The sequence below is a fragment of the Brachyistius frenatus genome, unplaced genomic scaffold (genome assembly GCF_029030835.1).
Source record: "Brachyistius frenatus isolate BFR_SWC_R1_liver_20210118 unplaced genomic scaffold, ASM2903083v1 Contig_45, whole genome shotgun sequence".
NCBI lineage: Eukaryota > Metazoa > Chordata > Actinopteri > Embiotocidae > Brachyistius > Brachyistius frenatus.
The window spans coordinates 652,490-677,888 of NW_027210644.1; the positions used below are offsets into that span (position 1 = coordinate 652,490).

General features: G+C 40.4%; 1 protein-coding gene across 3 annotated transcripts in view; it reads left to right on the forward strand.

The window, feature by feature from the left end:
• iqsec1b (IQ motif and Sec7 domain ArfGEF 1b) overlaps positions 1-25,399 on the forward strand; it is a 204,452-nt gene that overhangs the window by 102,107 nt on the left and 76,946 nt on the right. For 2 of the 3 annotated variants that reach the window (XM_069703208.1, XM_069703210.1), the window contains one exon: positions 8,952-9,005. The exons of the other annotated variant lie outside the window; for it this stretch is intronic. In XM_069703208.1, coding sequence (XP_069559309.1) covers positions 8,952-9,005 — 54 coding nt within the window. The remainder of the gene's footprint in view (positions 1-8,951; positions 9,006-25,399) is intronic. 3 annotated transcript variants of the gene reach the window in all.

Consider the following 25,399-nt stretch of genomic DNA (forward strand, 5'->3'; position numbering starts at 1 on the left):
AAAGAAGAAACCAAAATGCTTTTGTGTTTGGTTCACTCTGAGCACAGCTCTGACATCTATAGTTATGGTAAGAGGTGCAGAGGAAACTGTCTCTAATGCTCTGCATTCATTAGCCTACTTCCAAATCACTTGTTTTGATACACAGTAGCTGAAATGTTATGCATACAGTGACCTCTTTTTGTTTGAGTAATGATTCAGCCCACGTGGAAAGACGCTCATGTTTTCTGTAGAATTTCCCTCTGAAAGACTTCTTTTTAAGAAGTGTCATAGTATATGTTTATATTATTTTTATTCTCTCTTTCTTTTCTTTATTACATAATGGTTCCAAGGACATTGAGACACTATTGGTACTTTTAATGTCTGTGTGCACATTTGTGTTTGTGCATGAAGGTTACTGTCTGAAAGCCAAAATGGATCTCAAATGATGTGATATTTGCTTAGTTCGTCCCGTTAGTTACTGTTGCTAAACCTATACCAAAATCATACCAAAACTGTTCTCCGTACCAGGTTCTACACTTACTTGTTTCTCCTGTAAAGTTGGGCGTTTTAACATGGCCGTTTATGGGAACTGACTCGCTTTTGGAGGCAGCCATACTTTTGGTATTTCCACATTGGCGTCATTTTCCAGCCCCAGACGTTGCTGCTTGGCTGTACCGAGCTAGTGCAAACTAATAATGAAGCTAAAAACTCTGATTAATTTGAACTGCAAATGCAATAGCCGTGACTATGCATGTGGTTATGTTAACATACCGATGCTGAAGTTACATATCCAACGCAAAAAAGTCAGTAGTAGACTTCAAAAAACTCCAATTCAAAAAGCATCAATTTCTTTCATGAGATACAGTAAGTGTCAGTCAGTCAGTGGTTTCCACAAGTCATTATGGTGTCATTAGCTAGATTCACTCCTTCTGATCAGTGTTCTGGTGGTCCTTCTTAAGATATATCCTTAACTAATAACATATCTGAAGGTCTTAAGGCACCTTGGTGGATTGGAGCAAAGGACCAACAACATCCAAAGCAGGCATAGACATAATGTTTTAACCTATCAGTGCATCATATGGAGAGATTTAAAGCTTGACAGGCTGTCTTTGCCAAGTTACTGTTGCGAAGCATTGATTTGACAATCTCTGTTTGGTGTTGGGCTTTAGCCAACAAGTTTATTGGTACAGTGATGAAACGCATACTTTTTAGGATATTGCAATTTATCATTTTGTTTACCTGCCTCAGGGCTTCTTTGGCTGTTGGGGGATAAAGACAGATTCATCAGAGGATGACAGCAGTGAAAGAGAAGACCACTCTTTGTTCTCTGAGCTCCTTCCTCAATCTTGCACAAATGGACATGAAAAGACAGGGGGTTGTCCCAGGTCCAAGGCCAGATTGATACTTTGACTGGGTTACTATGGGAGCAATAATAGTCCCCATCCCTCACTAAGATTCCATGTGTGCCAGAGGGCGGCAGTCAAGGCCAAATTGGATTAGATTCTCTGTAGATTGAGCTGTTCTTGCTGTTGACCTTGGAAATTGTTCAATTGTGATTCAATTTGAAGCCCTTACAATCTGTTGACTGAGCATTGTAAACATGGCTGCAAGCACATTCCTTGTCTTCTCTTGCCACACCAGTAATGGATATGTTTACTGAAACACTAGCATACATTTTGAAAATGAACCCACTCCTAATCTGATTGTCAGATAAAGTTGTTTTCATATTGCAACATCTGAAGCAACCAAATCTCATTGCACTGAGTGTCTCATCTTCAAGTCACTCCCGTACATTAAAAGATCGCCAAGACATTAAATTGGATCACTGTAAACCCCCCTCGGTGAGAATCAGAAGGAAATATTCAGATATCCTTCCTGTGGAGTCACTGCCTCCTTTCTTTTGACCCAGGTCATTGCTCCGCTCTTTGTGCACTCGGCCGAGACAGCTCCCTGTCACACTTTGAATGCAGTAGAATGGGAGATAATTAACTGTAATGATAATGGCCATCATTTGCTGTTTCGATTAGTATCATTTTAATCATCATTACATTGTTGTCTGGCTGTGACATGACATTAATAGGATGTGGTGATAGTGTGTACATGGAGAGGGTGATGGCGTTGGCTTGACAAGCCTGAGAGGAGCAGCTTTCAGTTCTCCCTGCTGGAGATGGGAAGAGGGGACGGGCTCTACTCATTGTGATCAAATTATTTTCAATATGTAGATGGGTCATGCAGGTTAAACTGAAATGTCTCCAATTCCACGTATCCCAGATTTACTTTTCGATGTGGTTTTTGTTTATTTTGTAATTAACAAGAACCCAGTTTATGGTATTTTACGCAGGCGTACGTTAATCTCTGTTTATTTGATCTTTCATGCTTCACCGAAGGTTTAGGTCTTCACTGGAAGTAATGATTTAATAAACTAGCAAAGGCATTTTTCTCCATGCATGTTAAAGTGCATCTGAAGCTCTAATTTACATTAAGGTGAATAATCAGCAGCTTTGTAATTAACCGCTGACAGTTATGACATCACCATCTTGATGTGACAATCTAAACACAACGCCTTTCCAAACCGGCAACTTCCCTATTCCGCTCCTCAATTAAACTACTGTAGTAAATGATAAGATATTGTATATCTGGAAGTTTACAATATTTCCAAGCTGTTATTTGATCATGTTTATGAAATGACACATTTCCACAAATATTGGAAATTCTATGCCCCTTGAAGTTAAAGATTAGCTATATCTTATAGTTTGAGAGTGGGTCTGCTGTTGACCAAAAAAAAAAACTCGCACCCCCCCCAACCCTCAGTCTCAAAAATCAACCAGTCAGTGTCTTCCAATCAAACACCTGGCCTATAGGTCAGACTGCTGTCTACTGTGGGTGAAACACAGAAATTCAATAAAGAATCAACCAAACTATAGATGGGTCGGATAAGATTGCAGCAGCTCTGGACCAGCAGTCTGTGTGGACAGGGCCGTCTCCATGGTTAGAGACTGAAAATGAATTATTCAGGTGTGCCTTTGGCCTAATGCGAAGCATGATGAAAGTAGATTTTAGATTAACAATGTGTCGACACTGTCCTTTTGCTCTGAAGCAGAGCTCTTGCGGGACTTGTGGAACAAAACTCAGTGAGTGAAAACACACTGCCCTCTGTTGGGCCAAACACTTTCACTGGCTCCAGATTGTCATGCACACTCACCAGGACACAAGTGTGAAGCATCACACTGCTGACTTATCAAACTGTTATTAAAATCATGTAGCTTTTCACTCGGATGACATCACTGACAACTTAGGGTCAGCCTTTGCTTGCCTCGTCCCTTGTTTTTGTGGACATGAACACTGCACTGACACGTTATAAACTGGCTCTGACTGCACTGTCTGCTGAAGTTAATAAAACATGTCAGACTGTGTGATCTTGCACAGCCCCAAATACCACCAAAGAGGAAGCAGTCCCATCATTTTAAGGGGTTCATTAGCCAGAAATCCTGTAAGCTGGTGCCAGGACTAAATGTCTGTCATGTGGGGGTGTTAGAATTTTGGACCAGTAAAAAATAGGTGATAACTTTACCAGTTACACTTTTAGTTACAATCACAACCTAAATGCAAACATTTTTTTTAAGAAGCAGGGTTTTCCATGAAGTTCAGGTGCCCATTTAATTATGTCTTTAAAGCAGCAATAATTTATATTTTAAGGGGCAAAACAGTGAGTTGCACATAAACAATTACATAATTACACCATATACTGAGCCAAAGCATTATGACTACCAGTCTATTATGCTACTGGTCCTTTTTGGGGCCACCAAATCTGCTCTGACCCACTGATGAACTCTACAAGACCTCTGAAGCTGTCCTGCAGTTTTTGATGTCAAGACCTCAGCAGCAAATCGTTTAAGCCTTTTAAATTGTGAGTTTAAGCTGCCACCTGGCAAATTTGTCCCAGCACATCCCCAACACCCTATTGTCCCCTCAGGGTTTGTCAGTGGGTACTCACCACTGCATTCCATTGAGGGTGATTCTCTGACCCAATCATCTACACAAAAAGATTGATCAAAGGTTGATAAAAGCACAGAGGCACAACCAAAACATTAAAGCTGCCGGCTATACAACCAAAACAATGAGTTAAAATGCACTGGATACTGATGGGTGTACTACGAAGCAAATTTAACAAAGCCATGCTTTCTTTGCCTGAGCTGGCTCGACAAAGCCTCAGTCAGAGATAATCGGTACTACGACTGTGGTTATCAGCTTTCTCTTTTAACCCAGGCTTTCTGCTTTAGGGTCTCAGCGCATTCACATAAAAGGGGAGGGATTTGCAGCATTTGACCAATCACAAACATAGACAAGTGTTCTAATAGCACAGCGAAATATTTTAGAAACGAGGAGCAAACTTTTAAAACACTATAATTAAGTTAAACTCATAATCCACACAGAAAGCAGCACAGCTACAGCTTCTAAATGATGGAAGGATGGGCAAAAAATGACAGACCGTGTGAATGTGTCGCCGAAGTTCAAAGGTGTACAGGAGGTTTTATTATAATTATAATTATTATTATTATTATTATTATTATTATTATTATTATTATTATTATCAACTTACCATGAAGTGAAAAATCACTGGGGAAAGACACAGAGTGAGTACAGCCTCACTTGGCGCACCGAGCTCTGCGGGATATTCTCTGATTGCTGATGACATTTTTCCAAGAGAAATCATTTTCTTACATTTTGATCTGATAGCTCCAGCATACCCTGCCCAGGACCAGGTTACGTTTGCCACATAATTTGCCATGGTGACCTAAACATCTTAAAAGAGATTCACCTTCATGACATTGACAACCCTGGCCTCAACATACCTCGCTAACCCACTAATCTCACTTCTGTAAAGTAAAGAGCACCTGCAGTGTCGGGTGATAGTTCTCTCAGGGTCTGTCACTGAGAGAAACCTTTCACATTACATTTAGTCATTTGATCCATAGTTAGTGTAAGAAAGATTAGCACAGCTCTAACAGGCCTCAGTTGTTGATGAGTTCAGCTTTCTTTGAATAAAGTAGTTATGACCTCTGCATGGGTCTAAAACTGAGACTTGAGTTTGTCTGTCTTGTTGTATTTTTACCTTATTGTTTTCTTCTTTAATTTGTTAATGTCTTTTCTCAAATGTGTTTTTGTTGTTGTTGTGTTTTTGTATTTTAAGGTAGTTTTCAAATTTGATTGTTTTTTCTAAAGTGTTTTATCTTTGTTTTTTCACTTAAGGGCTACCATACAGAACCAGACACTGTGATGTGATGGACTTTCTATAAAACGGTCATTTGAACCTGGCAGTTTTGTTGAGACTCCTTTGCAGATATGAGACAGGACAGCCGGAGGAGGGAGACAGTGACCACAGAGATGGGAGTGGCTTTTAAACAACCTTCCTTCAAATCACACGCACACCCATACACACATACAGTACATTGCTGCTGCTCATTCGCTCCTGTCCTTACTGATGCTGCCTAGAAATGATTCGAAAACCACTGAGACAATCTGTAAATGGCTTTCGTCACACAGAACTAACGCTCAATAAGCTGCCATGTCAACTACAGCACTGAACAATATCGTGATTGAATTGTCTCTCCACAGCCACATACTGCTTCTTGTGTTTTCCTGACCAGCAGAGTAGTGCAGTAACTTGAGTGATGTGTTTTTGTGATGGTGTTGTTGTTGTTGTGAGCCCCTTGGTCCCTAATGCCTTCCTTTCAGCAGATGCTGTTGAAATAGGACTCCACAATACTTCACCACGTCCCAACCTTGCATGTTCCACTGCTATAATAAGGCAAACTTCCTTTAGTGTCATTTGACAATACTCTTGCAACCTTTGCTGTGAGGTAAAGAATAAGAAAATAAGAGACAATGGATTTTTTTAAAATGTTTTTTGGGTGAATCTGGTATTGATATTTCCATCTTTCCTTTGCAAACCATAGAGATTATTATTTATACCAACCGAAAGGAAGTAGACCTTACTGACGGTATCCCAGAAGACATGTCCAGCAGTACTCATAAACTCCTCTCCTCCCTATAAGCCTGTTATATAATGGACCATTAGCTTTATTCTGGCTAAGGATTAGAAGCAGTGGGGGAAATCACTCAGCAAGAGACATTCGGACCGAGAGAGATATCTGGCCTTCAGATCTGTATTTTCTGATAATTCTTCGAATAGCATCCTAAATTAAAGTTCAAGAGTAGTTCACACCCCAGATATTGACTCGGGTTCTCAACAATCTCCATGGGATTGCTGTATCAAGTTTGTTACATCTTTAGAATGTTTCTTTTTGTCAGGCAGTAATGAATCCTCATGTCTTTCATGACTGAGAGTGTCTCGCCAGAAGGTCTCTGAAGGCATCCAGGCCAAGCCGAACAGATGAAGTCCTCCTCAGCACTGTTGGCCCGAAGGTCGACCCTGTCTCTTAGAAATTGCATTCATGCATTACTGAATTGTTTTCCTGATTAGGGGTCTCATCTGTGCTTAGGTGGAAGCATCAATAGTATGTCCTTCAAAATGCATTTGCTGTTGCAATTTAGCTATGCATTAACATAATAGCTAGAAGACAGGGTTGGACGACTACAGACACTGAGTGCACACATGAGGACAGTTTCCAAAATTCAGTCGGATTCTCCAGAGAGTAATTCCTCATTAGGAATCGGACAGAGATGTGGCTGCAACTCGAATCTGTTTGTATCTCAAAATGCCAGCCGTTTATACTGTAGAAGTAAGATGAAGCCCCCTGAGGGGTTTACTCAACTCCTGCTATCAAAGGGAGGGGTTTAACAAATCTACCGCACGCAACGAGTACATGCAGCAACCGATCCAGCACAATTCATCAAACTGACACAATCACCCCTTCAGATACATTTTTCCCTGACTCTGAGCAGACTGAAAACATCTCCCACCTGGATTGGTCACATTTACTAATACTAGACAGTTCACCAAGCGAGGAGGGGCTGCTGGACCTGCAGCCATGGCAGTGATCTCTCCGGTTTGTTGCTAAGTAGCGTGGGGCTAAATGTCAGTAAGTCTCCAGAGAGGAGAAGGAGACTTTGCTTTCAGTCATCGCTATTGTCATGACAACTGGTGTAAAGGCCTTGTCTTGTCTTGATTGATGTTTCAAAGCTTCCTTCCACCTTGCCTCGTGTCATGTCAGAGAGATTCAGTCAAGTGCAGTGGCGTGTGATACATGCAAAGTATTTTCAGCAGTCATCTTATCTGCTGAGTGAGTGCAGCTTTTAATTTTGTTGTTTCTATCCAGCCTTCTTTGGTATTACACAACAGTGTGACTGGCCCCACATTCCCTCCCTCTCTCTGATTAGGGCATGCATCTTCCAGAAGACTACACAACTTTATTATTGTGCTGCAATTCGATGAAAGGTAATGCTGAAAAGTTGTCAGTGCATCCTTGCTAAAAACCAGCATTAGCTCATCTGCTGGCTTGACGTGCTTTAACTTTAAAGAGAAAAGGGCAGCAGACTAGGCCTGTTCCTCCTGACATGCTCTGTGGTGTCATTGGAATTACTCTGCCTTGATAGTCTTTTTTTTTTTACAGGTGACAGGGTGCTACGAACTGCTTCACCCAGAGACGGGTCCATCAAGAGATACTGAGGGCACTTTCACTACTTAATATGGGGCTGTTGGCCTGTGTGTTGTTGTTCATGCTGGCACTGCGAAACTTTGTGGGCAGCTGATGGAATGTAGCTATTGAGCTACTCCTGTTTAACAAAACAACTGTCCCTCACTGACTTTTTTACATCAGGATAAATCAGAAAAATGAAATTAGAGGTAGATGGATGCAACATAGGTCAAACCTTTGCCCACTGCTAAAGCCAGGGTTTAATCTCCAATAAAAATACATGTGGCTTGGCTGCATTTCCTACAAACACCAGTGGGAGTTTTCATGGGTGAGGAGTCGATAAGGGATTAGGTCCTATGTGGTTTCGGGCAGCTGTTAGGAGTTAGGGCAAGAACATACTTTTAACCACTTAATCAATGGTCTCCATCTCGGGGTCATGACAGTATATGTAAGACAAAAATTAAATCAGTACAAATTAGTTTGTAAAGCTTTTCCTTGGTTTAGTCTTCTCTCACTAAAACTAGTGCCAGAATAGCCAGCATGTATCAGTATTAAATGTGATTAAGGCCTTTACCAGCCCAGTCATATCACTATGGAGGACTCATCAGCTCTAGGAGAAGTGCAGAAAGGATTTGATTCCCTGATGCCTTTTCCCTCTGTGGACCTGCCCTCAACGCAGCCAGTGGTTTCCATAGAGACCGGCAGACCAATCCCCTCCCCTTAACAGCGTTGTAGTACAGTGATCTGTTGCATAGTATGTGATGCAGGTCTCTTTACAGTGAGATCATCCTTGCTTGGTCAACACCCTTTGTGTGTGTGTAAATAAACACAGCTGATGGTGCAGGAGTGACACACTGCATTGCATTAAGTAATCTTTGATATAATTACAATCACAGAATACAATAGAAATATATGCAAATATTCATACATTGTAACTTCATTGATTGCAATGGCTTACACGAAACGTGCACATTGGTATTCAGATTAACTCTGATTCAGAAACTATTGAATAAGTTATTGTTCATTTCCGGCCGCTCTACAGCACAGGCGTGCCTCCAAGCACGAATAGATATTGGCCACATAGGAATGAAGAAGTAGACGTAATGGATACACAATACAGTGCAAGTCTATGTAGATGAATATAGATTAAATGCATCAGAGCGTTGTGCTGGTAATTAAATGTGCGCCGCGCAGGTTACATCATTAGACTGCCGTACGTGAGCCATTATCCCTACTGTGATGAAGCTTGAATGAGCATCACGGCAAGTTAGTGTCTGTCTGTCTGTCTGTCTGTCTGTCTGTGTGAGAAAGTGGAAGATTTAACTGCATACTAGTCAGTGTGAGGCTAAGCTTTCTGCTCTCCTGCTCCCCCAGACCAGACACAGAGGTCCCCAGCCCTGCCATGACTCACAGACACCACCATCACTCGTGAGTACTTGTGTAAATGTTGCATGCTGAGGGATTTTTGGGGATAAGGAGTGAAGTGGACATTGAGGAAAACTGAGTCAGAACTAACAAGCAAAAACCTACTTTGAGTTCAAAATGCTAATTTGACATAAAAACATAGGTTTGCTTTTTCTTGGAATGCAGGAATTCAAATATTGATTTACTTTGATTTGTTATTTGCATCTGTGTTAATGGTGGGAAAAGATTTGGAAAACAGACGATACACGTTTGTGGTTGAGTGTGTGCTGCTCGATGCATGTGTTTTTGTGTGTGCATGTTTGCATCCTAAAACAACCAGAGATACTACAGTAGGCTGAAACAGACTCCATGTTGACTTTTCTGCTGCACCGACAGAAGTGAAGGTGGACAGAAGTGAAGGTGGACAGTATTTGCTTAGCACTGATGATGTTACACCAGCAGAGCTATTTTTAGAAAGGGGTCTGAAGAAGGATGGCTTTTTTTTTTCTTTTTTTTTTTTTTCTCTTCACCCGTCCCTTGAATGTTATTATTATTCTAAGCCTTTCAGCAGTGCATGCTCCTCTCTCAGCCTGTTTAATCGCACTGTTTTGGTCAATTTGGAGCCTGCAGTGGGCCACTGATTGCATACACAAAGCCAGCTTTACATCTAAACACACACAAACACAGTCCAATTTATTGAAGCTGTAGCTATTGTGTCGACAGAGAACACGGTGATGGATACATAAAGAAGCCCACATCTATGCATTTATAGACTATTTTACATTTGTTTTACAGAAAACACAGAAAGAATGGATGAATGACCGCTGCTGCACTGACTAAGCAAATATGAATAGATGTTATCAATATTAATGAGAAATCGGGGATTATTCATGCATTCAGGACAGACTCTACACTCATTGTAGAATCTCCTAATGCAGTTTCATGTATCAGGCTTACATCATACATGTTGCGCATCATTTAAAAGTACTGTGCAGTGAAGCTGAATCTCACTCAGTATCAGTCTCAACAGTAGCAGGCAGTAGTGGGGCAGTGTTGACCTCTTGTTAATCCCACTACCCGTCTGCCTACAAATCTCATCTGTTCGTTCGTCCCAAGATGTTCATTAGGCTCCTGATTTCATCCGACATCCAGGGAGTCACATAAAAGTCACATTTTCTGCTTCACTAGTGCAGGATTGCATAAGAAAGAAGGAGCCTCCATCTGTTCCACCCGGGGCTTGCCTGCGCTAAGCAGAGTTTTCAGCGTATTACCGCAACGCAGCCCCCTCCCCCTTGTCTTTCCTCAGTCAGGGCACAGCCCCAAAGCCCAGGCTTGTTGAGAGCGGGGTGGGGGAAGGGGGGCGGACTTTGATGGCTGATCATGTGCCAGACTAAGCTCAAGGTCGCTAGTGGGTCTGTGTCGTAATGCTGGATTTTCCCTGAAGTTCCCTGACCAAACATATCCGTCACGTGGTCAGCTGAGAAACACAGGCAGCTCCAGGTGGCGTCATACTGACTTCTATTTTCCTGCCTGTTTTGAAGAAGCTCTGGAGAATTTGCAGACTTCTCGTCATGACCTTTCATTCAATCAACAGTTGCAGGTGTTGGCTCTGTTCTATTCTTTAACTCCAAAGTGAAGTCCTGATTGTGGGAATCAGCACATTCAATTTAAAAGAGATAATACATTAAAGTGCCTCATCACAGCTTTAATTTGAGCACATTTTTAGAGTATAATGTTACACGAATTGGGTGGGAGAAGTAGCCTTTTTAACTGATAGTGTCTAAAGTTTTTGTGTTCAAAAGTAATTGGCTGATTAAACAAAATCTTCATAATTGATATTAAGTGGAAAATGGGAACAGTCTTGGATCCACAGCCATCAGCAGATGCTTTGAATCCTCCTGCTGATTCTCTTCCGAAACTTCACTGCAGCCACCTTCAAGACTTATTTGTTGTGGTGTCTTTAGTTCGATATTCAGCAGATGAACTGCAACTGAGATCTGATCATGGCTCAGACAGTTGAGGATATTCAATCTCTTTACTATGAAAAGCTCTCTGATTGCTTTGGGAATTTGCATCAACTAAATGTTGTCCAATCACTTTTGATGCATTTGTTTGAATGTGAGCTCACACAATGCTTTACCCTATTTCATCATGTTGCTTGTGTCAGCAGTGAAATCATCAAGAAATACCCGTGCCAGTTTCATTGGCAGCCATACATGTACAAGCGATAACAGAAGCACAACTGTGTTTCACAGATGAGATGGTCTTTTGGGCTGTTCTTTTTTTTCTCCACACATTCATCATTCTATCATATTCATAGATATTGATTTTTGTTCCCTCAGTTCATAGAATTTTGTTCCACAACTCTACCCACTTTTTTTTCTGTGCTTTGTTGAAATGTAGCCTTTCTGTTTCCGAGTTTGACTTTGGTGCTGAATCCTGTTAGGTTCTGCTCATGAGTGGACAAGGACTGTTGTTCACTGACATTCTGGAGAGCATTTGTGCAGCTGTGCCCCCATAAAGGACTTGTGCTCCTCCGTTTACAAACTCGCTACTATTTTCTAGTTGTCCTGTGAGCACCTGCTTTTTCAGAACCCAACTGCTTATTTCAAGAAAACCAACAAGCATTGGAATAGCTCTTTATATTGTTGCTTTTTGACCTCACTATTAATTTCTTTACCTGCATGGTTGAAAATTTACTTCCAGACTCACCATAAATGAGAGAAACGCTTCAAGCCTTGGTTTTGACAGACTTGTTCCCCCAGCTTTTCAAATACAAGTTTGCAAGAATTAGGGAAGGTTTAAATGGTTGTAATCAGCTTCTCATCCATTTTGCACATGCTAGACAGAGAAATCCAAAACTAATCCAATCTGTAGCGACACAAGGAAGTGTGGAAATCAGATTGGAGGATTTTCTTCTCTCCTGACGAGCTCATTCTGTGTCCACAAACTGCCTGTGTTTCTGTGGTCTCTATTATACGTGAAATAGCAATATTCTGGTACAATATATGGAGAAAATGTCATGTACTGAAAAAGGGGAGTTTTCACTTTGATGGACAAAATCTTTCTGTCTAAAGTTTTAGGGGGTTTTCAAGCTTTCAAAAGGGAATGGAAGCAAAGAAGGAAAGAAAATTACAATAAAATTTGTAATATTTTCTGAATTTACCTTTGGATGAATTTCAACAAATCAACAAAATAACTCACCATTTAATTTACAAAAGTAAAAAAAAAAAAAAAAAAAAAAAAAAAAATCCCTCTAAAAGGCAGTGGAGAAAAGGTTTGAATTTGTGCTTAAAGCTATAATGATTTATTTTTGACCACATGGCGGCAGTGGAGAAAGCTAAAAAAATACTATAAAGTACTCTCGCCTTATATATTGATATGAATGTGCTAAAAGTGGCCTAAGTATAAATCCAGCAGACAGAGTGATGGTAGCATTCATTCGGAGAACAAATGTAAATCCAATATTCATTTACCTTTTACCTTTTGTTTTGTTCTCCTGTGACAAAATATCCGTCCCTAGTCGTGAGACGTGTTTCACGAGCCGCTAGCTAACTTTGTCTCTGGCATTTTGCTGCTAGTAAAAAAGTCAACGACACCAAAAACCAAAATATTGAACTAAAATAAGCTAAAGGGCTCCCTGGCTCTACACAGAGCTGCAGACTTGGCTAGTGGAGTCCCGGTAAGCTGTGACGGTGAGACAGCATGCACCACACCAGGACCGTGTAACTGGCCCACATAAATCCAAAGCAGTTACTTTATTGTCATCAATTCCACTGCTGAATAAACCCATTTGTGATATGACAATGCTGCTGATTTAAATACTATTTTGGACTTGTTGTGTAGGTAATACAATTGTTTGTGAGTCAGTATAGTTTGTTTATAGAGACCCATCCACAGACAGACTGGTGTTTCGGTGCCCATGCAAGGTTATTCAAGACTGGATTGATGCCATCAGAGCCAGGCAATAATGATACGAAAACATGATTCTAAACAAAGCGATGAAGTAATTAGTGTGTCGGTACTCTTCAGAGAACAGCTTCACAATTAGAATTAAATGGCTGTTAATTACTGAGAAGCTATGCTGTCAGACAGTGAATGGTGGGTGTGTGGTTTATATAGGTGCTGTCATTTATCTGTCTGTCTTTACTGTGTGTACATGTACAGTAGCTTAGTAAGACCACATTAATCATTGTTCATGACAGCAATATCGAATAAAGCAGCTAGAGCTGCACTGCTGGGCTCTACATTGATTGACTGGACATTATTGGAAAATTCTTTATCAGCGTTTTTCCACAGAGCATACTACAAGATCTTGGGGTGTCAACATTGTTCCCCATCTACTGTTATTACAAAGGTAATTCTATCCAGAGATGTCTGCCACTATGTGTATAATGAATGAGCCACTGACATATTTAGGGTCCTCCTGGTTAAACTTTAATGCCTGACTCAGTGTGCACCTTTACATCTTGAAAGATGGCTGTCAGTGTTTGACAGCCACTGTGCATTGCTTCAAACTGTCTAGGAAAATGACTAAACCGGGAGCTAAGTGCGGATGTAATCTCAACGCTATTGTTCTAGAGGTTCCATCCTCACTGTTGTTTGTTTTAATGCTATATTAACAAAGTCAAAAGTGGACTGTAAAAGAGCTCAAATTAGCCTTAATGTTGTAACCTCCGCGTGTTTTAGTGGGAAATCTGGGTATATTTAATATGCAACAGTGTCGCAGTTGTTGTTGGCCATAGTGCTATAAGAGCTCTTCAGCTTTTTTTTTTTTTTCTCGTATAGGCTGTAGTAATTACAGCTGGACATTGTCAGGTCATAAAACTAGAGACACTCCAGCCAATTACGACTAACCTCATATAAGCATTGTCATCGTGTGTGGAGAAGCCATAAATAGTTCAAGCTTCATTCGCTCTCTGTTTGTGCTGAATTGATCTAATTGTGAAGTCTCTTTCATGGCAGCACTGCAGCGCACAGCTCAGAGTATCATAGATCAAAGCAGACGCACTGTCCCATAAATCTGCATTGAGGCAAATTCAGTCAGCTAGCCCTGCCACGGTAAATACACAAGCCGTACCTGTACAACACGCATCTCATGGAAACAGGGATCTGGGTCTCTGTTGGCTCTGCATTCAGGCTGGAGCTGTCATTTGTTGGCTGTATGTGCATGCAGCGGAATAATGTGATGGCATTGTTGTTAATTGCTGTTCACTGTCATACACAGACCAGGCCGCCTGCTTCACATGACAGTTAGCATCATGAAGCGTTGTCACTCTGCTCTTTCACAGAAAAATACTGATCCCTAATGCTGAATGACATTTACAGTATTCTTAATTACAGTATATAAACATAGTGCTGAAATGAATCCAAAACATAATGAACTGCTTGGTTGTATAGTCATTTGTCAAACATAAAAATTAAACTACTTGCCAAATGAAAGGATTTATTATCCAATAACTTTGAGTTTGGTTACTGATTACGTGAAATGGGTGGCGATGGAGATGTCATGTAGACTGCAGCAAGTGCATTAGCGGCTTGCTATTCAGCCGGAGGGCATATAAAATATAATGTGATATTAGGTTTGCTTTTTCCAGATATATTACAGGAGAAGAGCAGGAATAGAACAGAACCACAACTGACAGAAACACACACTGGACTGCTTACATGACTTATTAGCATTACCAATAATAAAAAGGAAACCGTGTTAGGCTGTCCTGGTGGCCTAGTGGCTCAGATCTGCAAGCAGCAAGTTCTCCATCCTGAAGAACCAGTATGTGCTTTGTCCCAACTCTCTGATATGACCTAATGTCGTGTACAGGAGCCTGGAGAACAAACCCTTTTATGACTTGACTATGCGAAGGTAAGCATAGTTTATGCTTTTCCTTCAATCTGTGGTCCAACTCGTTCCAAACTCAGTTGGGTTTAGGTCATGCGTTTGTGGATGCCAGGTCATCTAATGCAGCACTTTATCACTCTATCCACATGAGAGCCAGTTTTATCACAGACCTTGATGCTTTCTGCACTTGATTTGTTTTTATTTTCTGGAATGACTGACCTTCGTGTTTTAAAGTAATAGTTGACTGTGGTTTCTCTGTACTTAATTAAGCAGTTCTTGCCAATAAATTGATTACTACAGTAGGTAAGTAGGGATATTTGTCTAATGCCAGCACTACATTGATACAACACAACTGATGGTTGTGTTGTGCCAGTTAACTTTTTGACAACACCCACCTGAAACAAGTTGCAGGTAATGACTTCTTAAATGGTTAACATGGTGACAACATTATCCAAAGCTGTCATCAAGGCGAAATCTAAATAATTTTGAATTTGAAACAAATTTTTGTTTACACTGTTTTTGTTTACTACATAATTCAATCCATTATTTTATAAGTCTGTTGTCTTTGTGGTGTTTGCTCCACAGTGTAGAAAATAAAGAAAAACCCTTGAATTAATAGGCGTGTTCAAAATGTGCTGTGTGCTAGAGCCAGCGTATTAATGATGTAGTCAACGAGGGCAGGTGAGGACCAGGTGTGTGTCCTCAGCCGGGTGCATCACAGACAGATACACATGTTGTGTTCAAATGGAACGCGTAAGCAAATGGTTACAACCTGCTAAGCTGTGCGCCGTATGCTTGCCGTTCAAGTGGTCACGTCGTAAAAGCACTGTTGCTGGGCAATGGCAACGTGGACATCTAGAAGCCACACGGGCTAACAGCTTAGCAAACTATTAGGCGGGTAATGTGATGCAAGATGTGCAAAGATACGGAGGGGAAAAAACAAGGCCGTTGGGAAGATCAACATTTTCCTCAGACTATTATCTAACTTATTGTGAGAAACTCTACATGACTAAAATTACAGTTTGCCACCTTAATATCCAACGAAAAATGTATTTTCATGCAGAATGTAGTATGGTTACAATTGGGACATACTGCAACGTAGTTCTTCATTAATATGTGCTGTGAAATTTGACTTTTTTGGTCATAGCACAACATTTCATGTCAAAGAAAAAGGATGCGATATCAAACAAGTACCCTTCCTTTTAATACCTCTTCTTCCTTTTCTTTTTGCAAGTTCCACCAACTCTCTCAGAGGCCCAGTCGATGTGACCGGATTTAGTGGGACACCCTGGTATTTTTGGCATATTGCATTTAACATACTATGTATCTATGTATTGAGACACACTGAAACTTTTTTCTGGCATTCTAAATATTATGGAAGAATGGGTATTGGAATGCATAGAACATTTTCGAGGGAGCAGACAGGGCCTGCAATGCAGTTTTGAAAAGTGAGGGAAACATCTTATAGTCACAAGGTGATCATCCTCAGGCACAAGACTAATTAAACAGCAACCCTTTGGAGACACCTCTCTTTACCATTTTGTGCCTGTTTTAAAGAAATTCATGTTCCAAAAATCAACCCTCTTTCTTAGCCTGGGTGATTAAACAAATTAATTTTGTTTGAATTCTTACCATCTTCAAGCTCACTTTCTAAAAGCTGTACAGGGTACAGTACAGCGGTTAACTGATGAGAGGCTGAACAGTGTGACTCCGCTGACATTTTGCTTCAGCTTTCATCCTGTTTGTGGCATCACCTAACACAGTTGCCACTCAGAAATATTTCAAAGACTGGATCACACCAACGTGGCTCCACTTCTGCTGCCTGAGGCAATACAAACACAAAGAACACAATGTTGTAGTTCATTTTTGACACTTTTGTCCTTAAAAGTGAAACCTCCACCTGACATGCATTTTAAAACTCTGACTTACAGTCTAAGTATAACAAAATATATGGTACATAGTGGTGTACAGTTCTATGTTTACATTTTACTTTACTTTGTAACATTATTGTGCTAAAGTATAGTTTTGAGGTACTTTACTTGAGTCTTTCCATTTTGTGTCACTATTTACACAAGATTTCAGAGGAAAATATTTTCCTTCTTTATTCATATAGCAGCTGTATTCTCCTTTTTCTTGTTGATTCTGATTGTATCGACAGACTTATGAAAATATGATATGTTGTAATAAATTAAACTACCCAAAATAATATAACAAAGTTGAAATGAGCCCTACCTGCAATAGCTAAAACACATGATAGTATTTACTATACTATTACTGTTATTGTTGAACTACAACACTGACAGGGGCCATTTTGCTGCATTCGTGCTTTTATTTTTGATACCATAAGTACATATCACGTATATATTTCCATACTTACAGACAAAGTTTTATATGTTTACATATTTGTAAGATTGCTACTTTCTGATCTGAACATCATTTGTTTACAAGTGTTAGGCTAACAAGAGCTGTCTGTTTATGTCATGCTGTTCTATTTTTACGACAGTATTATTATGAGTTGATGCCATCGTGAAATTCAAGTGCTTTGTTGTGAAGAATCACTAAACGAAGTCTGACACATATTTAGCAGCATCATATCAGTGAGATACCATTCGGTTAATCACACCTCAGCTGATGTGTTATAACCCACCAGTACTAATCCTTCGAACAGGAAACCACTAGAGGGAGCACAGCTCTAAGGCTTCACTAATGTTCTCCTGAGAGCAGGTTGATCCTCAGCCCAGAGGACTCAGAGGCTGCAGCGGTTGATGGAGATTAGCAGCGTCTTGGAGAAAGCCGCTGAAGCTCCCCAATACTGACTGTCCGACTGAGAACTGTCTCAGGCATTAATAGTGTTATTAGGGTTATCAAAAAATATTTGTTGACTCTGGTGCTGTTGTTAATTAAAAATAAATATTGGTGAATACAATCAAATTTCCTTTCATGAAAAAAGTAGTATTTTACTGCTTTCCATAAAGTTTTACTACTTTGTGTCCTTGTATATTTTTTGGGGTTCGAGGAAAATTAAAGTGGGTGGCGAGGTCTACATGGAGACTTGCTTAATATAATAACAATATGAAATGCACGTTGACGATTGATTTTGTTTTATTTTGATTTAGGTAAAAACTGACAGGAAACTGACAATAGAACATCACTAGTGCATTATTTTGTTAACACAACTTTATTAACTTTTTGAGGCATACACCTTCATAAAAAAAAAAAAACTCCATGCCCTTATAGGTTAACTTTGCTCCCATACATTACCAAAAAAGGCAACATAGAAATGCATGCTGCATTCTGCCTCTGGATAATCTTCTGCAATACATACCAACCAAATGTGTTCTCTAAACTTTCTGATCCATTTTTACTAGTTTGCTTAAGAACATTCACTTTAGTTTGATTATTGTTTACAGTCCAAGGCTTATAGGAATCCTGTTTCTGTTCATCCCAGTACTTTTAATGTTCATCTTAAAATCAAAATACAAAGTACATACATTTATAATTCTCTACGGTTAAGTATGGGTTTAAAGGTGGTTTTAAATGAAATTAACTTGAGTCCAAAAAGATGGCAGCTACTGCCATTCGCTAAATTATACTCCATCATGAACTTCTTCAAATGCTGACTTAAACGGAAAATCTAAAATTTCACTATATCAAAATAAATATTTTAAAAATACCTATCCTAACTGTCTCAGCAGCTAGCTCCTTCTCGATAAAAGCTTCATAAGTGAGAGGCTTATATCAAGTGAACTGTAGAGATGTCCATTTTGAAGTTGCTTCAAATTTAAAAAGTGTGTAAATGAGATGTCAGAAAGACACATAGAGTTTAAAACCTAATTCAGTTTTGACATATTTGATGTTGCTGCTATTTGCCTGTGGAGGACAGACTTTTGACACCAATTCAGATTGAAATGTTATCTGTTCAAATAAAGTTTTAATTTGGTTTTGCAGAAAGCTTCTTCTCAACTTTTCCTTTTACATAACATGAAATGTATAGGATTCATAGTGTGTGACAGTTTTAACAACTCCAGAAAGTTTTTTTTTTTTTTAATGAGTGTGTCAAACCACTCTAAAGAGAGCTGTTTGGAGTATCTCCCAGTGTTTGGTTGTAGCTTCTCTATTCAGTCAGAGAGGTCTTCAGGAAAAGAGCTCAGTCGTCTGGGTAGAGCCTGAGCTGGGGCCGAAGCTGAGGCAGATAACCATCAATCAGTGTCTAGTGTGAGCCACGTGAGGATGTAACGCATAGGACCTCCTCCTCTTTCTGCTCAGACCTCAGCTGGCTCCTCTTGGCCTCACAATAGCTGCAATTACACAGGCGGTGGTCCCCTGGGTGACGACAGGCTCGTGGGGGCTGTTAAGGCCAAGCAGGGACGCTGCGAGCCATCTTTATTAGTTGTCTGAGCTCAGACTGTCGAGGTGATGATAGCACCAATGCTGTCCGTTTATCACTCACTGTCAATACTGCTGGGAGAGTGGCGTATTCTTCGTGGGGAATTAACACACAGCATCCAGGCACAGCGGGTGAACAGAGAACACTATACGATGCAGGAGAGTGAAATCTTTAATGAACTCACTGGAGAGCAGGTCAGGGTTGAGGTGCCGCCCTCGGATAATGGCATCAATGCGTCTTCCTCACTCTCGCGCTTTCTCGGTCATGCCTATTAAGCTTTGCCTCACATCCAGGGGGAACGAGGCATCAAACTCTTATCTTGATCACATCATGCAAATTTCTGACTCTCTCTTAACTCACTTACAACCCTTCTCGCTGCCTGCCTGAGAAAATGTAGGTTATGTGGTAAACTGTTAAATTTCCATGAGGATAAACAAGATAATGGGATCTGTTCTGCCGACTGAATCAGCAGAACAGTTTGGCAGAGGTTTGTTGCCTCAGCTGGCTTTCTCGAGGAAATACTAACCACTGTATTTTTCCAGTAATCACTTCCTGCTGGAGTGGGAAGAAAACATGTTGTACAAACAGCACTGACATGTAAGAGCATGATGTATGAGAAGAATAACATTGTGTAGTTTAATTTTCTTTGGTTGGGGTGAGGTTTCGAAATTAGAAGTTAGACACTTTTATGATCAAACAGTTCTAGTTTTAATTTTCCCTTTCTTCATGAATGAACCTCTGTCTAATATTGACAACTTCTCAATACTGGTTTCATAGGGGAGCTCTACAAGTTCCCATCGGCAACATTCTAATGACCCTGTTATCTGTGCAGCGGGGTAATACCATGACTGTCTGACTCCTTTTTGATTCTTGGCCTTGTGGTTGTGTGTGGTTTCCAGTTTCAGCTTATTTTGAGGCTTGACAGTTTATTTGCACATGCATTTTGGACAGCAAGGACTGGCTCTCAGAGTGCAGCTTGAACTAAAATCCATGGCACCCCTTTAGGTTTGTGGCATTGGGTGAGTGATTAGAAATCTATCTGCCAAAACTTGAAATGCCTGTGTTTGTAGAAGGATGGCGGCAGAGGGAAGGAGCTCCAGCCATGGCAGTTCTGACACATTTAAACAGAAATTCAGCTAGTTGATTCTGGTTGACCAACAAGCAGATCCACTATATTATTCACTGTCAGATAAAATAGGGATTTCCAATGGGCTACTTTCTGTTTGGATGAATTTGCAGCACTTGATTTACTTGAAGTTCCAATTTTCTGTCCCAATTTAGAAGGTAATGTTGCAGCGGAGATTGAGGTGATGGAACCACATACTTTATTTGAGAAAACTAACCTCAAACAAGTTTTTTGCTGCCTAATATCCATTGCTTATTTTTGATAACTATGCCTCCAGTGTGAATGCAATATCTTTGCAGGTTGTTCGTCTGTCAATCCCAGACTTCTGACACGGTGTTATTAACATTAGGCACAAATATTCACTTGTTCCCAAGGATTAATTTATTTGATTTGTGGGGTCACAGGTCAAGTTGCGCCATTCCATTCTCCTGAACTTAATGTCTCAGGAATACTTTGAGGGAATTTCTTCACATTTGGCACACTTGTTCACTTGGACTTAAGGATGAACTGATTGGATTTCGATGGCCAAAGGTTAAAGTTCATATTTGAGGCATTGTCTAATGTCATGTCTCTAACTCTGTGTCCTGACAGAATCAGCTTTATTGGCCAAATATGTTAATACATGAGGATACCTTCAAAGTCTTCACTTTGTATTTCATATGATTCCAGACAAACATGCATTTAAACTGCAACTTGACTGGCTGGCAGAGGCATGGACCTGCCAGGCAGTATTTCTAGCTTTTCTAATATTGACCAAATTAGTTTCCATCTGCACACACTGTGGAAAGAAATGATTGTGAACATTGTGATTGAATTGTCCAATATCAACATTCTTTCTGGCAGCAGAAACAGTGCATCTTGGGAGTCTTTCTGTTTATAACGCAATGAATAGAACATTCATAGTGCTGGTTGTTGGTCCCTGACCTGCTGCGATACCACTGTAGTTGCACCATTGGGTATGTAAATTCCCAAACCAGTTAATGCTGGTGAGTTAAAGCAAAGCTCAGCTGGAGTAAAGGGCTCATCCTTCCCCAGGTGCCAAATGAATTCTGCAGTTATTACCATAATGCTTTCCTCCAGCTCCTTTCACTGCAGCCCGCAGCTGGGTCCAGGACGAACTGCACCAAGTACAGCCAAGAAAGGAGATCCTACCTTATATCCTTTAATACTGTAACATATTGGCTGTTCAGATGTCAGTCTGTTGTGTCAGTAGGACATGTCATAATACATCAGGTAAAAAGTCTGGGATTACATCATCATCGTTTTTGGTTAAATTTATGATGAATTTATGAAGAGGTTTAAACAAACTGGAATGAAATAAGAGTAATTAGGAATAATTAAGAATTTCTGACATGGAATATTTTTGTCTTCCTTTTGTAAAGAGGTGATCAGGCATTGCCGACATTTCAATCTGCCTGCATGCAGACGTCAGGCTTTAAAGAACCACATGATAGATGGTCTTCCGTTCGGCTGCACCTTCTGCTCAATAATGCACTGCCCCCTTTGAGTGGGATGCCCCCCTCAGACTGTCAGTGACACAATGGAAAGTGTTTTCACTGGTCCTTAATAAGGCCAGGGGAACATGTGTGGCCCAGTCCATAACCTGTCATCTTGTGGCACTGAATGAATGAACAGGAAATGACATTTAGTACAACGTAATTAACTCCTGTGTAAATTCAAATGTACCAACAGTCTGTCAGAAGCCACAAAAGTGCAGACTGTGTTTTCTATTTTCTCAACGTGATAATCTTCAGAGTGTACCTGCCCTTTACTGGAGCATGTAACAGAAATTTAAGCCCACTTAACCAATGTCTTGCCGAATTGCACTTTGGAAGGTGAATTTACCTTGTCAGTCAATGTTTTGTTTTTATATACACAGGGTTGCTTGTCAACTACTTGTAATGGAGGTAAATATATGTAGGTTACTGATGCTTCAACCATCTGTCCAAGGGCTTCTACCTTGAGTTACCATACATCTGAAATAACCCTCTTAAAATGTTTTCTACAGGCTCTTTTCTTAGCTTGGGCTTGGCGACTTATGGGCCTGATTTACTAAGATCTCAAATAGAGGGTAATAAATTGCGTTTTTATTCCAAAAGTTTGCACATTTATTTTGGACCCCTTTTGCGGGTGATTTATTAAGAGTAATTGCATCTTTGACATCAGGTGCAAACCGTTCCATTTAAATGTGGCGTTTGCATGTGTTAAAGTGAAAAACACAGAACGACCGCAAAAGGAAATCTGATCTCATTGAAATTAATACATATAAATATAACAAGAACAAAATGCTATATAGGAGATTATCAGTGAGTAAATCAATGGCGTGGGAATAACAAAAAGATCAATAGATTAAATTATGAGTAGATGGCAAGATACTAAGCGGAAAAAAAACAGCTTATGATAAAACGTCGGCAAATAAAATAAGAGGGACGGTGTATGAGATGCCTCTAACAAACACCAAACAGCAGGTCCAGCTCTTTCTTTGATGAGCCAGTGAATTAGTTTCATTCAGTGCCTTACAAGTGCTCGGGAACCGTATAAAGCCTACCTGTAAATTCTGCAGGACACATTCAGCACCTACGATAGCACACCTGACTGGCTGGACCGGGTAGTATATCCAAGCAGTGATACGCTGGAATGACCCAGAGGCAGGAAAATGCTAAGGCGTAAGATGTTTTTTAATTGCTGGTATCCTCACTGCACGTCGTTTGTAGATCAGCTTGGACATTTTTCTGCGGGGGGTGTGAAGTTTGCACGTGATTTAACACACACAAACGTTTCGTAAATCAGGCTCCATATGTTTGTAAGATAACGCCGCTCTTAAATTTTGGGGGCATGAAATTTGGAAAGACCAGGGCATCCCACATTCAGAAAAGCTTAAACCTGAGGCCACGTAGCTGCATTGTGGGAAATGTGCGATCCAGAGTTTTAGGGGCTTTGCTTGATTGACAAATTTGTGGTTACGCTCCCAACACGCGTTAGTCCTGTATAGCAGCCAGTTTCTCCAATAGATAAAGGTAGTCATTAATGTACTAGTAAGCAGAAGGAAATCAAGGGAAACAAAAAGGTAAAATATTTCAAGCCATGAAGCATGTAGCTAAAGCTAAGAGGAAATATGCAGGATGGAGGCTCCCGTTGGCTCTTTGTAGATTGCTTGGTCCTTTGTGGACCCTGGTCTGTCTTCATGATAAGACACTAAGAATACAATCGAAGCATGAGGATTTCATGAAAAAAGGTTTTGAAAATCATAAGCTTTTTTATAAACAGATTTTCAACATATTACTAGTTACAGGATCCCTTAGCATACAGGACATTGTAGGCTTTGCAGGTAAAGTGCTGCTGCAGTAGTGGTTGCTACAGGCAGGACTTGTCCATACCCAGATTAGATTTTGTAATCACTTGTAAATTCTTTAACTTTCTGGAAGTGAGGTACTAAATTACTGGCGAGCTCCTTTAACATTCCTGTCAAGCTAAGCAGCCTCTATTCAGTAATTGAAGGATTCCAGTCAAGTATTGTTCATCTATCTAGTCTTTTATCAAACAACTGGTATAACATATAGAATTGGATGGGATTTTGAGTTTTGATGTGCAGCATCATGCCTCAGTGTTCTGTACAATACTGTAAATTTGTATCTACAGTTTTCATGACTCACACCCTTTTACAAAATGCTTTCTGTTCTCACTTCAAAGCTGAATGCCAGGCTGAATAATTGCCGTATCGTTTCGCGCGGCTCCCCGCCCGACCTATCTGCCAGCTTGTTCTTGACAGATGAATCATCATGGCAGAGAGCAACAACACCCATCCAACACTGATATCTGTATTAAACAGACCATGGCACCATGTTAGGGTTTGTTTAGCACTGGTAAAGTTAGAATTGATTACGACATTTCAGCTGTATGTGGAGTTTGATAAAAAAAAACAAAAAAAACACTTTGCATATGCTAGCATTCTGCCCATGCTGTTTGACAAGAATCCAAGAGGTTTAGCCTTTTAGCACAGTGTACCATTTTTTATAATTGTTTTGTTTATTGTTTTTTTTCATATAAAACCTGTGTAAAAGCGAGGTGATTTTTGAACTGTGTGACGTTTTGCAGGTTGCAGATTTGTACTTCAGGGAACATATGTAATCATAAACTATTGATGTTTCTATATTCATTATTAATTAATTTATGTATCTGTACTCGTCTGTTCCACTTTATACAGCATTATCTTCAAAAGTTTTACAAGGGTTTCATGTTAGGTCATTAAAAACAGGCTTCTGATTAAAATATGAATTCATTAAAGGGTTAAAATATGAAGAGAACTTTTGGATTCATAGTTTTTCACTAATATTTGCCCCAGAATTCAGATCTCAGATCTTGTTGGTTCTATTCACCGTCACCCTAACCTCACATTAAGGGTCCATTACTTTCTTTAAATGTGATGTTTAGGGTTGTCTTGGCAACCAGCCCAGGCTTTATGTGCACATGAATGTGTGTGAGGTTGGCCCTCGTGGGTGCCGGCTTCGCCCCTCTGCGCACCATGTGCTGCTGCTGATTAGCTCGTCTCCGGGCAGGCTGGGCTGGCAGCATCTGATAAAGCCTAATTGATACGGCCACCGAGGGAGGCCTTTGTGTGCTTTGTTAGCCCAGCGAGGCACAGCAGAGTCAGACCTTGTCAGTGTGGCTGCTTAGACAATAGGAGCAGCTGTAACTCAACTCTGAGGAGCAGCGATGATGGAAAAAGGAACCTTCTCTGTTATTGACTGACTGGGAAAGAGTGAGCGTGGAGAGAAGGAGAAAGACAAGGTTTTGTACAACAGAAAGTTGTCTTGGGACAAACCTTTTGTTCAGCAGCTCCTGCAGAAGCCATGTTGTCCAGTGGCTAACATCTCTATCAAGGCACTAGGAGCTTTAAAGAGGACAAACAGGGAATAGAGAACAGCACAGGATTGCTCAGCATTAACAAAGGCAGCAGAGGGATGTGGGTTCAGCCCCCTCCACGTGGCCCAGATACACACAGACAGACACTGTGATGGGACTCAACCATGTAGGGTGTCAGTGTTGTTGCCATATATAGTCTGAAG